This window comes from Clinocottus analis, unplaced genomic scaffold, assembly GCF_023055335.1.
Source record: "Clinocottus analis isolate CAN_PGR_092001 unplaced genomic scaffold, fCliAna1.0.p SCAF_8, whole genome shotgun sequence".
In the NCBI taxonomy this organism is placed as follows: Eukaryota; Metazoa; Chordata; class Actinopteri; order Perciformes; family Cottidae; genus Clinocottus; species Clinocottus analis.
In genome coordinates, this window is record NW_027176240.1 from 3,978,474 (window position 1) to 3,993,485 (window position 15,012).

The window sequence follows — 15,012 nt, forward strand, 5'->3', positions numbered from 1 at the left end:
TTAAACGATTTCAAAAGATGAAATGGTTTGTGTGATATCAGGATTTTCTTCTTCTACTAGCTGTGTGCTGCCTCTTCATACTAAACAGCACCTGTTTTCTTAACATCTTTTTATTTTTAATTTATTTTTAGTTGCCCACAATACAGTGGAAACTGTAGCCTGGTAATAAGCTTACCTACGGTGGCTCAGAGGGGACAGAAGCTGCAGGCAAACGTGAATAATTACCAACTGGAGGGAAATAATTACAGGTTGACATTTAATGAAGGGCCCCCCTGATTACAAGGGGCATGTTTACCACACATTTTTCATTTCAACGGTATTTTATGAGCTATTAGGGGCAAATTGCCCGAGACCTCCATAAATTTCTCATGAATCACAATGGCTTGTTCCTCTGGGAAAATGCAGTACAAACAGAGTTTAATCAGGCTGTTATTTCCATGTCTTCTATTTGATGTGAAGAGGCAGAAGTTGGGTAAACCTGGGGAACAAATGGGCAGTGGTACCATTGAGGGCTGCAAGTATGCACACAGTGATAAGTCCCCCCTTTTTTAGGTTGTCTCTGGATGAAAACCTGCAGCCTCTCTTCCCTCCATGGCGTCACTGCACATCTGTGGTTTTACATGGGAGCAGACACCTAAATGTTTGCCAAGGAAATCCCCATTTCTCATGCAGCGTGACTATGCATAAATACAGAGGGGTTTCAGTTATCTAGTGGAAACACCCAAGTCAGTTAATTTAAAGCAGTCAACGTATGAGTATCAGAGAGGGATCAAATGAGTCAACCACATTGTGCCAACATTTGTCAGAAGAATTAAGTCGTGTTAATAACTCACCCATTTTCTCTTCCTGACCTTTTTTTTCCTTCCTTAACTGTTCTTGTTCCTCTATTTTTCTTCTACTTCCCGAGAAGAAACCTCGACAGATAAGGAAACGGACCAATCGACGACACGTAGTCACGCTTCACTCGAGTCATTGAAAGTTAAACTTGGTCATGACCCCAGTCGTTCTCCTCCCAGAACACCTGTTGGGACGGCTGATGTGATTCTGGTCACTCCGAAGCAACAGAAGTCTAATCGGACTTCACTTGCATAATTATATTTTCTTTAAACCAAACAATTGTATCGCTTTACCAGCTCATCTGGTGCTGTAGTCCCTCATGCGGCCTGTAGGGGGACGGAGCTTTGATACCAAGATTTACTGTAAACTATGCAATCACGTGATGAGACTAGAGATACACCAATACGTTTATTTTCTCCCCTGACAACCCTATACCTAAACATTTAATAACAATTTCATATTTATATTTCAGTATCGTGTAACAATATATTTTAAGCACACATAATCAAACAATCTTGATACACATGCCGCTGATTTATTATTGTATTTTTTTAATTTTTTAAAGGATTTTAAGCAAAGTTTATACTGAGCAGGATATTTTACAGTTGAAAATGAAATTTGCAAATGATCTCCAGGAGAAAAAAACACCAAAATGACATCAACTCATTCACGAGTCATTTCTAGAGTTTCTTGTTACCAATCCGCCGACATACTCACTGATCCAGAATATTATATATTAGAGATGTCAAGGAATATTCTTAATTAAAATATACATTTGAATAGTAAAGATAAAGGAGAGGGAGAGGGAAATGAATATGTGATCGTAATAAAAAAAAAGCAGCACTACTGCAGCTCTCGCGCCGGTTACTTTCATTAATTGGAAATGTCACGCTAGGTCAAGCTGAACGAGGAATAATGCAACAACGATCGTAATGGAGAGAGAGAGAGACGCCGTGTCGAGCGCTACTTCACGGCGTGTAAACAAATTACCAGTCAGCTGTGCGCTCTCGGTCCGACTGGAGATGTAAAAAAAAGACGTATAACATATAGCCAATCGGCAAGAAAGACAATTGAAGGCGATCTCCCTCCGGCCAGCGGGCCCCGTCGTTATGATTTTGTTGTGAAGTGAGACGTCATCGTAAAGATAAACTCTCACTTCACCTTCATGCATCAGCTGTTAATCGTCCGCTGAAGGCTTTTAAATGAGCAACAGGAATACAGGGAAACGTGACATAATGCCAAAGAATAGATGTACAATTAGTTAAGACCTTTCTGCGTTTTTATAAATGAATATTTAATACCTTTTTGGGCCAGCTTTGACCGCCCTGATTTTTTGGCCTGGTAGATTCATGGGTCTAGCTCTACATAGATTTCCATTATTAACTATCTAACGCTTCAGCTGTCAACATCACTTTGGCTCTCAGTCCCCCAGGAACAAAACACTTGACCCACTATTCTGCCCTGCGGCGCCGAGTCACATGTTGTCACATCCTGACGAGCCTCTTCCCCACCAGCCGGCTAAACCACAGCGTCAACCCTCTGAAAGTGCCGTCCCAGTGCTTCTGGAATCCAGTAGAAATTAGTGCGTCGCGCCGCTGTGTGTGTGTGTGCGCGCCCGTGTGACTACAACACGATCAAACATTCAGCACCGGCGTGCAGGAACACTGCATTGTCAGTTACTAAGCAACAGTCATGGAAATGTAGAGCAAATATTGCAGCTGGTGGGGAGAAAAACAAAAAACTGCAGGGCCGAACTTTGTCTTCCTCGCCGTTCTGTATTTAGATAGATGGATAGATGTTTAAGTTATTCATTCCGAAAAGGAAAATTTGTTTGTGGCAGCAGCAACAAAAAATACTATATATATATATATATATATATATATATATATATATATATATATATATATATATATATATATATATATATATATATATATATATACACACACAAAACAGAACAGCAGAGCGTATTCAATTTAAGAAAATTAAATGATAAAGAAAGTGCAAAAATGCATATGCAGTGTATTTAAGAGCGCAAAATGTCAGCCCTTACACACACACGCACACGCACACACACACACTCTTAAACTGGATGCGTTTATTTTCCACGAGTTGCGTAGGTAGGGACGCCACACTGTGTGTTACTTTGCAAACAGCGTGCGTCAAAAACAAGTGTTAACATGATCACATGTCGGCGCAGCATGTGTTTTATTTTTATTTACTTTTTGTATGTGTTGTGTAAAAAAAAAAAAAAAAGAAGCCAGAATGGCTTTTCCTTAACTGAACTCTCAGATATGCAGATAACACCTGTATGAGAGCAGCTGTTTTAAGACATGCATGTGTGTATGTATGTGTGTTTGTGTTTGTGTGCGAGTGTGTAGACCAGTGATCCAGCAGTGTGTCTGGGTGGGCTCTTTGTTTTTGATTTCTTCTCTTCTTCTCTCCGTTCCAATGCTTCCCCCCTCTCCTATGCAGCAAGGACAAGTTTGGAAGGTTTGCAAAGTTTATCACCTTCCACTGATGAAACCCCACACCCCTTCACCCTTCCTCAGCTCCGTCCTCTTCCTCCCTCCTCCTCCTCTTCCTGCTCCTGGCTACCTGTACTAATCTGTTGGTCCTCTCCGTTGTGCCTCCCTCCTCTTCATGTCTGCAATGCTGAGAGTGAAAGCCGGGCTCCATTCACTGTCGTGTTTTACCAACCCTCGATGGAAATTAATGTGCATTCACATGCGCGTTGGTTCTGTTTGGTTTTGAGGAAAACGAGAGCTACAAAACCAGATTTGTGAATTCCAGAAACAATTATATTTTCACTGATGAATATTTAAATTAGTCCCATTTCGATCCGACTAAATGAGTAAATGCTTTTTAGCCAAAACAACTACAGTGTGACTCAGAGCGCCGCGACATGGACAAAAATATATCTCTTGATGAGCTAGAACAATGATATTCATACTAAAGTCGGTTCAATAGTTTCCACGAACTAGTTGCCACCTGCCCACTGTCTTTAATGTCCAATTGTATAGGACTACTTAAAGCAAATAAAAGTAACAATACCACAGTGTAAAACAAAGTGTTAGTCCTGCACTGAACTACACTAATATTAGCAATAATATATACTTAAAGAGCCAAAACTAAAAGTACTCATGATGCAGAATAGCCAATTTTAGATTTATTTTCTATTATTTTATTCTCATTATTGACGCTTTAATTGTTCAGTAAATTGGTAATAATGTATGTTTGTTTTGTATCAATATGCTAAATCTGCAGAGTATTTAGCTACTTTAGCCGGCAGATAAATGTGAAGTAAAACAAAATACATTATTTGCCTCAAATGTAGAAGTATAAATAAGCTATGCAAAAATGGAAGCATGTCAAAATTGTATTACTTAAAGAGCAAAAAGTAGTACTCATAATGCAGAATAGCCAATTTTAGCACTATAATGTTTTTAAGTGTAATCTCATTATTGTTGCTTTAATGTTTAAATCAAAGTGAAGTAGAAACTACTAAGTATAAAATAGCAAGCTGGAAATGTATTGGATTCTTTCCGTATATATAGTACTTTTTTCACTCTAAGTACTTGTACTTTATGTACATTCCACAACTTTGGCACTTATTCAGCGCTGACGTTTACATCACGCCAACCAGCTTTCTCTTTATTTTCATTTTCGAGGCCGGTTTGATTCTATAAAGTTATTATTCAAAAGGACTCTGGTGGAGAACAAGCGCGTCAACGCTGACGAATGCAAAAGAATGAGGGCAGCTCGCCGTCCAGCGGCTCGTCGTCGCGGCTCTCTAGCGGCTCTGTTGCTAATCACGTCCAACCATTCATTCTTCGGAGCTCTTTTCTGTTTGCCGCAGTTAATCCCTCCTCTGGAAACACGAGCGCTCCTCTAATGTGAGGAACGGCCAGGCAAAAACTAATTCATCTCGGCGAGGAGGAAGCGACGCGTCTGTGTTTTTTTTTCTTTTTCTGGCGTGGTTCACGGAGACTGAAGGATCGCTATGAAGGCGCCATGGGTTTTTTTTTTGGGAGGGAGTGGGGGGATATTTCATCCAGTAATTAGCGGGCCTGTAAATTGGTTTTGGGATGTAGGTTTCTCTGGCCCAGTGCTGTCTGGTCGAGGGTCCCCCGGCGTACGTTTACGATGCGAGGACCCTTTTTTTTCCGAAGCGCTCGGCTGCTAATTGCTGCCCGCAGTGGAGGAAACGATGGCGGAGGCGAGACCGAGGTCTGTTCTGGTATCCAGGCAACAGTTCCCCTGACTCCTCCCCATGACTACTTCTGATTCTCGGCTTTATTCCCATGCCCCCCCCCACCCCCCTCCAACCCGTCCCTTCATTCACCACGCCCCTCCTTCCTTCCATCCATCCTTTCCCCTCCCACCCGAAACCCAGCCAGCCAGCTTAATGCACCAGCAGCACTAATGGTGCCAGAGAGAATGATTAATAAATCTTCATGCTTTTGTTCTGTGATGCTACGCAACTACACAACGACATGACTACACAGACATTTCTGTCCTCCTGATAGTAGATGAGTAAGTAGTCTAGTTGAAGCTAAATGAATTGGAGAGACGACTACAAAACCAACAATAATCCAGCTCTATAGCGTATGCTAATAGGGTAGCGACACGGTTTTGCATGTTTTAGCCCATTAATTACAACTCATGTATAACTTATTCTACATTACTGCCAACCCAGGTGTTTACATTGAATGTTTGTCAATGTGTTGTTCCCTTTATCTCGCTGTCAGTCATCTGTCACCTGTAATGCAGTTCTGACACGTTTTCTTCTTTTTTTTGTGGTGATTGTGGGAATTTCCAACATGTAAAAGTCACATCCATATCTACTCAAAACCACGTGGTTAGAATACTGTAATTTAGGTAGTTTTGCGTTGTCGGTAGCTTGACCACGAGCCTGAGGATGTTGCCGCTTTCCTACGATCATTTGAACGCACCGTCAAGTGAGTAAGTAGATCGGCGACGTTTATTTAGCGTATGAAGCATCGTAAATTAGCGCAGCAACGTTGAACAAAGCGCAAATCATTAGTGCAGACCTGAGAGAGGTTTTAATACTCCAATTTTAAAAGTTTGCAATGTCTAAAGTAAAGCTGTTGCAGAGCCAACTGCAAAAAACATGGGCTACAGCATGTAAAATAAACCTTGTATAGTCCTTTTTAGTCAGGATACCAAATGTTATGTAATAACCGCACGGTGTGTTTTCACTCTGCAGTTCCCCGGCGTGAGTCAAAGGGTAACTACACTCATAGCGGCCAACGTAGAGACCAGTGTGTTGTGTGTCGGGTGACTCTAGCGGTGTGTTGTCATCAGAAGTATCACCGTGTTAGCGAAGCAACGAGGCTCGCGCTTTGCAACTGCATGGATTCAAACAGCAGCGCCTTGGTTCCTTGCTTCCCATTTTACCAAGTTAAAATCTAGCCTCGCCTCTCGCGCACCTGAGCAGAATTCCTGTCGCGCGGCGCGACCTGCAAACCGCGAGCTCGGAGCGGAGGAAATCTGATCAGGTGTGGAGCTGAGCGGGGCTGCAAGGAACACAAGCCGAGACTCCATGTCCAGTCCAGTGTCAGTGATGGGTAGTGAAATCATGTTGGTGTTGTTTTTTATGTGTCAAAGCCCCATCCACCCCCTCAAGTGTCCACGTGTTTTGTGTGTGAAACTCTGCAGTGGTGCGTTTTAGAGCCCCCCCCTTTTTTTAAGCGCGGTAATTAGCTTCAGCTAACGGACTAAACAGACTCGGTAGCTAGCATGACGCGTATTGATTAGTTAGTTTTTGTCGTAGACTTATCTTTTTTTCCCTCATCTTTTCTCTGCATGATGTACCTAATGGCTCTAATGTGATTCTGTAGCAGCCGTAGCTAACCTGAACGCTAACAGGATGTTGACAGATTTGAATCCACAATGGCAAAACGTGCTATTCCTGCCCTCGTTCGAGCTGAAGGTTTTCCAGGTCCGTCGACACCGATTGCCGCAACTCGAAACGTGACCGCTAGAAACGCAATAAAGTACAGAGTCGAGCGGCGGACCCCGGGTTGTCCCGTTGACCTTGTGTGTGCTGCTGTTTTCGTAGTTTCATTTTGTGCCGGCTAATGCCGGTTGTGTCGGATCATTAGCTGTGTGGCGTCGTTGCCGGGTAGAAACGTGAATTAGTAGCCGTAGCGTCTTGTGTTTGGTAACTGTTACTTTTCTTTTATGGCCTTTTTTTTTCTAAATGTGTGCTCCCTCGTTCCAAACTGAAAACCACGAGGAACTGAATCCTCAGAGCGGTCAAGGGCACTGACCTCTTCTCGGATCAGAACTCTTCTTGTACATTCACTCTTGTTTATGGCACATGCATGCACCCACATCTTCCTCCACCATCCACTGACTACACTACCCATAATGCATGAGCGCTGTTGCTTCCTGCTGGAGTCCCTCAGACACCGACCTAGATGAGTGTTAAAACAAACCCAAGAGGCAGATCTGTAGGTGTAGCGAAGTAATAGAAATGATTTCGGCCTAAAATAGGGCTTTTCCTCTCTGACCACTTATGTTGTCTCTATCTCTGTCTTTTCTGTTGTTTTTTTCTCTTTCTCTTCCTCCCCTCCCCCTCCTCTTCTGTTTCATTCAACCCCTTCTTCATTTTACCCGTCCGTCACTCTGCCCGTCATGCAGTGGTACTAACCAGCGATGGCTCAGAGACCCTTCAGTTTTGAAGCGGAAACCCTCTCATTACTTGGGACTCTCTCAGCGGTTCTCATCCTCTCTGCGTGTGGTGTGGAATAACGTCTGGCAAAGCAAAAGAAAAACAAGGCTAAATTATTGGACGCTTTAATGTATTGCCCCTCTCCTCCCCCGATGCCCGACCCCTGACCCGGGCCCGGCACGCCCAACATGCAGCAAAAAAAGTCTAATTTGGCATTTTGAACCCAACACTCGGGTTGCCCGTGCTCGGCCATGTGACGTCTCTCCACGCAGCTCCTGGAGTTGAGAACCGCTGATCAGTTCGGGCTGGTTTATCCAAACATGAAAACCACAGACTTCCAAACTTAATTCAGCATTTAATTCAACTTTTTTTGGAATCCCCTCGCTGTCGCGCACTTTGCAATCAAGTTTGTGAGTGTGTGAGTGTGCGTCGGTTCGTTTTCATGTTTCGAACGCGCCCCCTCCCCCCCTCTCCGGTCTGGGAAAAACTTGCAACCGGACTGGGATAAACCAGTTTTCACTGTGGGCACTGAAATGTTTCCTTTAGCGATGACCTCGCATCTAACATGCCCGACCACAAGGAAAGGAGAATGTTAGATTAATATCAATAGAGTCGTACATGCTGGAATGTTTGCGTCGAGGTGTTTTACTAGTAACAGCTGTGTACTCACCGTGGGTTTTATTTTGTTTCTTCTCCTCTTCCTCTTCTCCTCTCCTCTCCAGGCATGCGGCGACCCCAAGGCCAAGCCCTCCTATCTGGTGGATAAGAACTTGGAGTCCGCGGTTAAATTCATTGTCAGGAAGTTCCCCGCCGTGGAGACGCGTAATAATAACGTAAGTGGGCCGGCACGCGTGTCTGAATGTTGAATGTCGAGACTTTTGTTCTGCGCCTAGAACTAGGAAAATCAGAATATTCATTATTATTTGATTAGGTTTTTCTCATTTAAATGTCACAAGTCATCACAAACCCACAACACAAAGTAACCAAACGCCTAAAGTGACACATTTATTTTGTTTTACTCATTCCGACGGACCGAAATACTGAATTTATTTTCAACAACCAAGATGGTAAAGCTCCAGATCAAAGACGCGTGAAGACTCCTCTTTCTTCATCTGTTCTTTAATTTACTGGAGCAAGCGACGGAGGTCACGCTGTAGCCAGCGGTGTAACGGTTAATAGGGATCCCCTCCCCCCCCTCCTCTTGGTACACTACGCGGTGTGTACACTACGCAGTGTGTACATAACACGCTGATGGATTCTCAAGAGCTCTATTTCGGCGCCGCGCCTCCTTTGATCCTCGGCGGTCGAACAGATAAACGTTTGTCAAGAAAAATCGAAGAGCAGACGGACCGAGACGCCCTCCATAAATCACCAAGAATTCACTATCATAACTGAACTCTGTTTTTTTTGTTTTTTTTTAAAGGTTTTTGACAGATTCACCCAACAAAAAAAAAATCTAATCAAATTTTGCAGATTTTCATTTTTAATTGTATGGATCCTGTTTTGCCAGTTAACTCTCGTTGTGTGTTTGTGCGCGCGCGTGTGCGCGCGCGTGTGTGTGTGTGTGTGTGTGTGTGTGACTGAGTCATTGCTCATCAAAACGTTTCTTTCAGCTTTACTTGTTAGCTTAGCTCGTGGCTTCTGAACTCTATGTGTTTATGTCAAACTGTCATTCAGCTTGTGTGTGTGTGTGTGCGTGCGCGTGTGCGTGTGTGTGTGTGTGTGTGTGTCGAGCTAACTGCTTTATTCAGTATAACTGTGCAAAAATTGTCTCTTACGTTGTTTTCTGCTTTGTTTCTGTGTTTGTTTGTGTTTTGCATGCTAAACTTGGCTTATTCCGGACTTGTGCTTTTTGGTAAGTTTTTGTATCTAAGTTCCTGTAATTTTTGTATTTTAGTTTGCGTACTTAAGTTGTTTTTTTAACCTGTTTTAAAGCTATTTTGGAGTGTGTTTTTTTTTTGCGTGGCTCTACTTTCCCTCCTCTGCTGGCAGCGCTTTTACTTTCTGCCCTTCATCCTCTGAGTGACTGTTAGCCGGTGACACACCTGGTTCACCGGCTGGGTGACGGTTAGCTGGTCCGAGGGCTTGATGCCCGGTTTAAGTGGCTGCACCAAGGAGTGTTACAGAGCAGATGCACTGATTTATTGTGTATGTAACTGTCCCAGTTACTTATTATTACTAATATGATCAAGGTAAACTTCTAACCACCATCCAAATGTCTTAAGATTTGAAGACAAAAATTGACAAAATTGTCTTTTGCTTGCCTTTTGGGTCGAGCCACAAAGGTTGTCACTCCTTGGAGCAGCTGCGCAACTCTTCACACTTGTCATTCCTTCACACTTCATTCCCGTACTTTATCATTAAAGTTACAGTTCTGACCTGACACTGTGTTAAATTTACATACAGTATGCTTTCTGTCATGTAAATAGAAACTGCTTCTCGCTTGAGTTCACGTTCCAGTTTGTTAAAAGATTGACGCAACAATCTTTTCATGCTGAGATTATAGTCACGGTTTGTGTTCACAGATGACGTGAAGACGCTCAGAAGGTGGTTTTTGTCTTTTTGGGTGCTTCGTTGACTGGTTTCCTTTCTCTCTTCTGTCTCTAAACTCAATCAAAGGGATCGTCTTTCGCTTTGATACTCAGATTTTACTTTGGTCAAACATTTGTTTTCTCTTTTACATCGAGGCAACAAACACAGGGACATTATATTTTGTTAATCTGCGCACCCTGGACTTTTACTCTGATAGTTCTTCCAAACAAATCTGGTTAATGGAATGACACGCGCTCTCCTGTACGTCCCGACAAAAAATTCAAATGAAGGAAATGTTCGACCAAAGTGAAACGACTTTGCATCCGTTTTTAATCTCTCTTGTATCTAGTTATCTGTGTGTCTCTCTGTTGTAGCCAATATCACTGAATTATTCAGCAACAGCATCTTTTAATTTAGTCAAAAATGAAGAGAAACTGTAATCAATTAGAACAAAGAGTCGATAAACTGTATTGATCCCAGAAGGGAAACTCGGCAATTACATTTAATTTAGAGAGAGGTGGGTTTGAAAACCTATTGGACAGTTTTTTTTGGAAGAAAATTAAACTCTTATGAGGAACAAAAAAAAGAAGCTTCAAGCTGATAAATTGGATGCTCCACTTGTATAGTTGAATATTCAGCTAGTACATGTACACAGGACCAAGCCACAGTCAGCGGGTTTAGGCACAGATGAACAAATTTCATAAAAAAAACACAAAAAGGTCCTAAAGAGAGATGCAGTAAACGATAACAGATACTCTGTGTAGTACCGTGCTCAGAGTAAAACTGTGTCTCTGCTGCCGCGTTCACAGCAACAGCTGGCGCAGCTGCAGAAGGAGAAGTCAGAGATCCTGAAGAACCTGGCCCTGTACTACTTCACCTTCGTAGATGTCATGGAATTCAAGGTGAGAAACACACACACACACACACACACACACACACGGTTAACAGTGTGCTGTGGCGCATCGTATGGTACTTACATTGACTCCTCCCTCAACAGGACCACGTGTGTGAGCTGCTGAACACCATCGACGCCTGCCAGGTCTTCTTTGACATTGTAAGTGCTAAAAAAACAAAACAAAATGAGACAAAATCACTTTAATATTGAATCCTCGAGGAGGTGGGGATCTTGCTTCCGGTCTGTCCGCGGCTAATCTCACGCACCGCTAGACCCATCAGCCGGATATTTGTAGTGCTCATGTATGACCGTACGCTTACAGACCTCTTGAGGTTTAGTAGGTTTTTTTTTGCAGTTTTAAACCTTGTCTTGTGGGTTTTTAATAATTTTCTTGCCTTTTTTTTTAATTTAAAGTCATGAAAATTGGGTTAAAAGTCATGGAAACCCATTGGTCAGGGTGTGTGTGAACTTTGTTCTTTTGTTTCCTCGTCAGACGGTGAACTTTGACCTGACCAAGAACTACCTGGACCTGGTGGTGACGTACACCACCCTGATGACCATCCTGTCTCGCATAGAGGAGAGGAAGGCCATCATCGGGCTCTACAACTACGCCCACGAGATGACGCATGGGGCCAGGTGACCGCAAAACTACACACAAATACACAACAAAAACACCCTTGAATACGGACTCATTGCCTGCAGGGCGAAGGTGTGCTAACAGTGTGTGTGTGTGTGTGTGTGTGTGTGTGTTTCAGCGACCGGGAGTACCCCAGGTTGGGCCAGATGATCGTGGATTACGAGAACCCGTTGAAGAAGTTGATGGAGGAGTTTGTTCCTCATGGAAAGGTGGAGCACTGCGACACTTGACTCTTTTTAAAATGTCAACGGTTTTACCGTACACTTTTAAACGTGTGCATCCCGTCTCTCTCTTCATCCCGTCTCTCCCTCTTCATCCTGTCTTTCTTTCTCCATCCTGTCTCTCCCTCTTCATCCCGTCTCACCCTGTTCATCCCATTTTACCCTCTCCATCCCGTTTCTCTCACTCTCTCCACCCCGTCTCTCTTTCTTTACCCCGTCTCACCCTCTCCACCCCATCTCTCCCGTCTCACCCTCTGCACCCCGTCTCTCCCTCTCCAGTCCCTGTCGGACGCATTGATCAGCCTCCAGATGGTGTATCCCAGGAGGAATCTGTCCGCTGACCAGTGGAGGAACGCCCAGCTGCTGTCGCTCATCTCCGCTCCCTCCACCATGCTGAACCCCGCACAGTCGGACACGGTCAGTATGACGGATCCAAAAAACCAAATGGCATAAAGTTTAACATAAAGAGCCCGAGTCTTTTAATTAAACTCTGTCTCGTCTTCAGATGCCATGTGAATATCTGTCACTGGACGCGATGGAGAAGTGGATTGTTTGTAAGTAAACTGGTTTCCCCTTCCGTCCAGATAGATTTTAAATGTTTGTTCTTCCTGGTTGTCACGCGCTCCTCCGTGTCTTCCCCCTCCCCTCCAGTCGGCTTCATCCTGTGTCACGCGGTGCTGAACAGCGACGCGGCGGCGTTGTCTCTGTGGAAGCTGGCGCTGCAGAGCTCCACCTGCCTCTGCCTGTTCAGAGACGAGGTCTTCCACATCCACAAGGCCGCAGAGGATCTGTTCGTGAACATCAGAGGGTGAGAGCACCCATACAGACTGTTACTTATCATGAATAAACGTGTCATTGTTTGCTTAATCTAGTTTGAATCAAACTTTTCTATCAGCACGTCATTCAAAATAATGTTAGTTATGTTGAAAAATGTTACACACATCATTTTACATTTACAATTCTTTATGAAACGTATGAAGATACTCCAAGAAGTAACATCATCGTTAGCAAAACTGCCGGTGTCGCTGCAGGATAAATATTTATATAATATAAACTTTTTTAAACGTTTTAACAAAAACTGAAAAATGTAGATACTTCAAAAAAACTTTTTTTAAAAATATATTTTGTTCACGTTTCTACATTTCGAAATATCTTTTTCATCCGTACGTTTCATTATTAGATTTTTTAAAATTATTTTTGTAATTGTTTTAAACATTTGTATAAATGGTTCATTTAAGATTGAATAAGATAATCTTTTATTCGTCCCGCAGTGGAGAAACTGCAGGATTACATCAACAGACACAAGAGATACATAGTAAAATAAAATAAAAACAAGTAATATCAATCTAAATAAAGAGTACAAACAGTAAAGAATAAACAATAGCAGTATTATACCGACGGAATAAAACATCTATTTACCAGTTGAAGTGGTTAAAGTGACAGATTTTAGTAATATAAAATATGTTTAAGATAGCCAATTATTATTTTTTTGCCAGATTCCGCAGAGCAGACTGAAAAACAGCATTGAGTTAGTTTCATACATTTTTGACACAAGAAGTTTCCCGTCGCCCGACATGAGGCCATATTCTCAAATCACAGACGTACTTATAGTATTATTTATAGTACGATACCCTCTGTATGTCTTTGCTCTTTTAACACGTCCTCTCTCGTGTGTTTTTTTCCAGGTACAACAAACGCATCAATGACATCAGAGAGTGCAAGGAACAGGCTCTGTCTCAAGCGTACGTACCGGATGTTTTCACTGATCCCTCCTCAGCATCCCAGCTGGGATTTTTTTAATCCAATCTTTTCCTCTTTTTTTTATTATTTCACTTCCCAGTTTCTCTGTTTTATTGATTTATGTTCCCACTTCCCATCTTCAAGCATAGTGTCAGCTCCCTCTCTCTCTCTCATGGAGTCTCCCACTTCACTTTCTTCCTCTCTTCATCCCTCATTTTCCTGTTTTACCCTCATCTCTGCTTTTATCCTCATTACGTATTCCGCCTTCCCCTTTCATCTTCATCCTCATTCTTCTGCCGTCACTGTCGTCTACGTACTTTTATCCTCTCGCAGGATTGTCCCGAAAGTGTCAAAAATACCGTTTAATCGTGACGACTGTGTGTTATGACGCTTTTGACTTCTTCCTCCGTGTCTCTGCAGAGGCTCGATGCACAGGGAGAGACGCAAGTTCCTCCGATCAGCCCTGAAGGAGTTGGCCACTGTACTGGCCGATCAACCTGGACTACTAGGGCCTAAGGTAGTACAAAATACCTTTTAAAATGAGACGGGATACCTTTAAAATGTAAAATACCACCTTTTAAAATGTAAAATACACCTTTTAAAATGTAAAATACCACCTTTTTAAATGTAAAATACCACCTTTAAAATAACCCCAGATTATGTTTTAGTAGCGAGAGATACTTAAGGTAGTATTATCATAACAAGTAAAATACTACCTCATTTAGCTCTAATATTGCAAAACAAATGTATGAAATGACTTCACATGCCCAAATGGAAACAAGTCTTCCAGGTTGTGTCTATATAAGATTATAGTGGCCTTATGCAAGACTGCCTTGACACTAAATTACCACCTTAAGCCGCTTTTAGTCACTTGGTTTAGCTCCTACAGAGTTGACGACAGTTTTAACTGACCACTGGGCCCTACAATTATATTTAATCTATTAATGTCTCTCTCATTTAAGCAGATAACGGTATTTTAAATCTATTTCTGAGGGAACAAACAACATAAATCCATTTATTTAAATCTGCTTTTTTACCTGTGATGCTATCTCAGGATGTTTTTGTTTTCTTTTCTACTGTCATGTCATCTCTTATTTATATTCTATGGTTTGTTTTTTACCATAAAAAGTGCCTTGAGAACTTTTTTTTTTTTTTTAAATCGCTATACAAATAAAATGTATTATTATAAACAGATGCCAGACTCCACAATATCCAGTTAAGTGCCGCCTTAAAACATTGAAGGTCTCAATTTAAATGTTTTTGTTTTGACTCAGCTCTGTTGGGAGAAAATTAGCTCCTGTATGGACTATTACTGCGTGTCACAGTTGCATAAAATAGGCTTAAATCGCTACAATACCACCTTAAATACGGATCAACAGATTTCTACCACCTTAAAACCCCCCTGTAGGCTCCTCTGGCCAGATGGAGACCCTCATGAACGTATAACCGA

General features: G+C 42.4%; 1 protein-coding gene across 9 annotated transcripts in view; it reads left to right on the forward strand.

The window, feature by feature from the left end:
* nckap1 (NCK-associated protein 1) overlaps nt 1-15,012 on the forward strand; it is a 31,629-nt gene that overhangs the window by 2,832 nt on the left and 13,785 nt on the right. For 4 of the 9 annotated variants that reach the window (XM_068567389.1, XM_068567393.1, XM_068567391.1 and 1 more), the window contains exons 2-12: nt 3,313-3,330; nt 8,260-8,370; nt 10,879-10,971; nt 11,067-11,123; nt 11,458-11,600; nt 11,720-11,810; nt 12,102-12,239; nt 12,328-12,376; nt 12,474-12,630; nt 13,508-13,564; nt 13,983-14,079. In XM_068567389.1, the coding sequence (XP_068423490.1) occupies nt 3,313-3,330; nt 8,260-8,370; nt 10,879-10,971; nt 11,067-11,123; nt 11,458-11,600; nt 11,720-11,810; nt 12,102-12,239; nt 12,328-12,376; nt 12,474-12,630; nt 13,508-13,564; nt 13,983-14,079 (1,011 nt within the window). The remainder of the gene's footprint in view (nt 1-3,312; nt 3,331-8,259; nt 8,371-10,878; nt 10,972-11,066; nt 11,124-11,457; nt 11,601-11,719; nt 11,811-12,101; nt 12,240-12,327; nt 12,377-12,473; nt 12,631-13,507; nt 13,565-13,982; nt 14,080-15,012) is intronic. The other 5 variants (XM_068567395.1, XM_068567397.1, XM_068567396.1 and 2 more) reach the window with 3 other exon arrangements.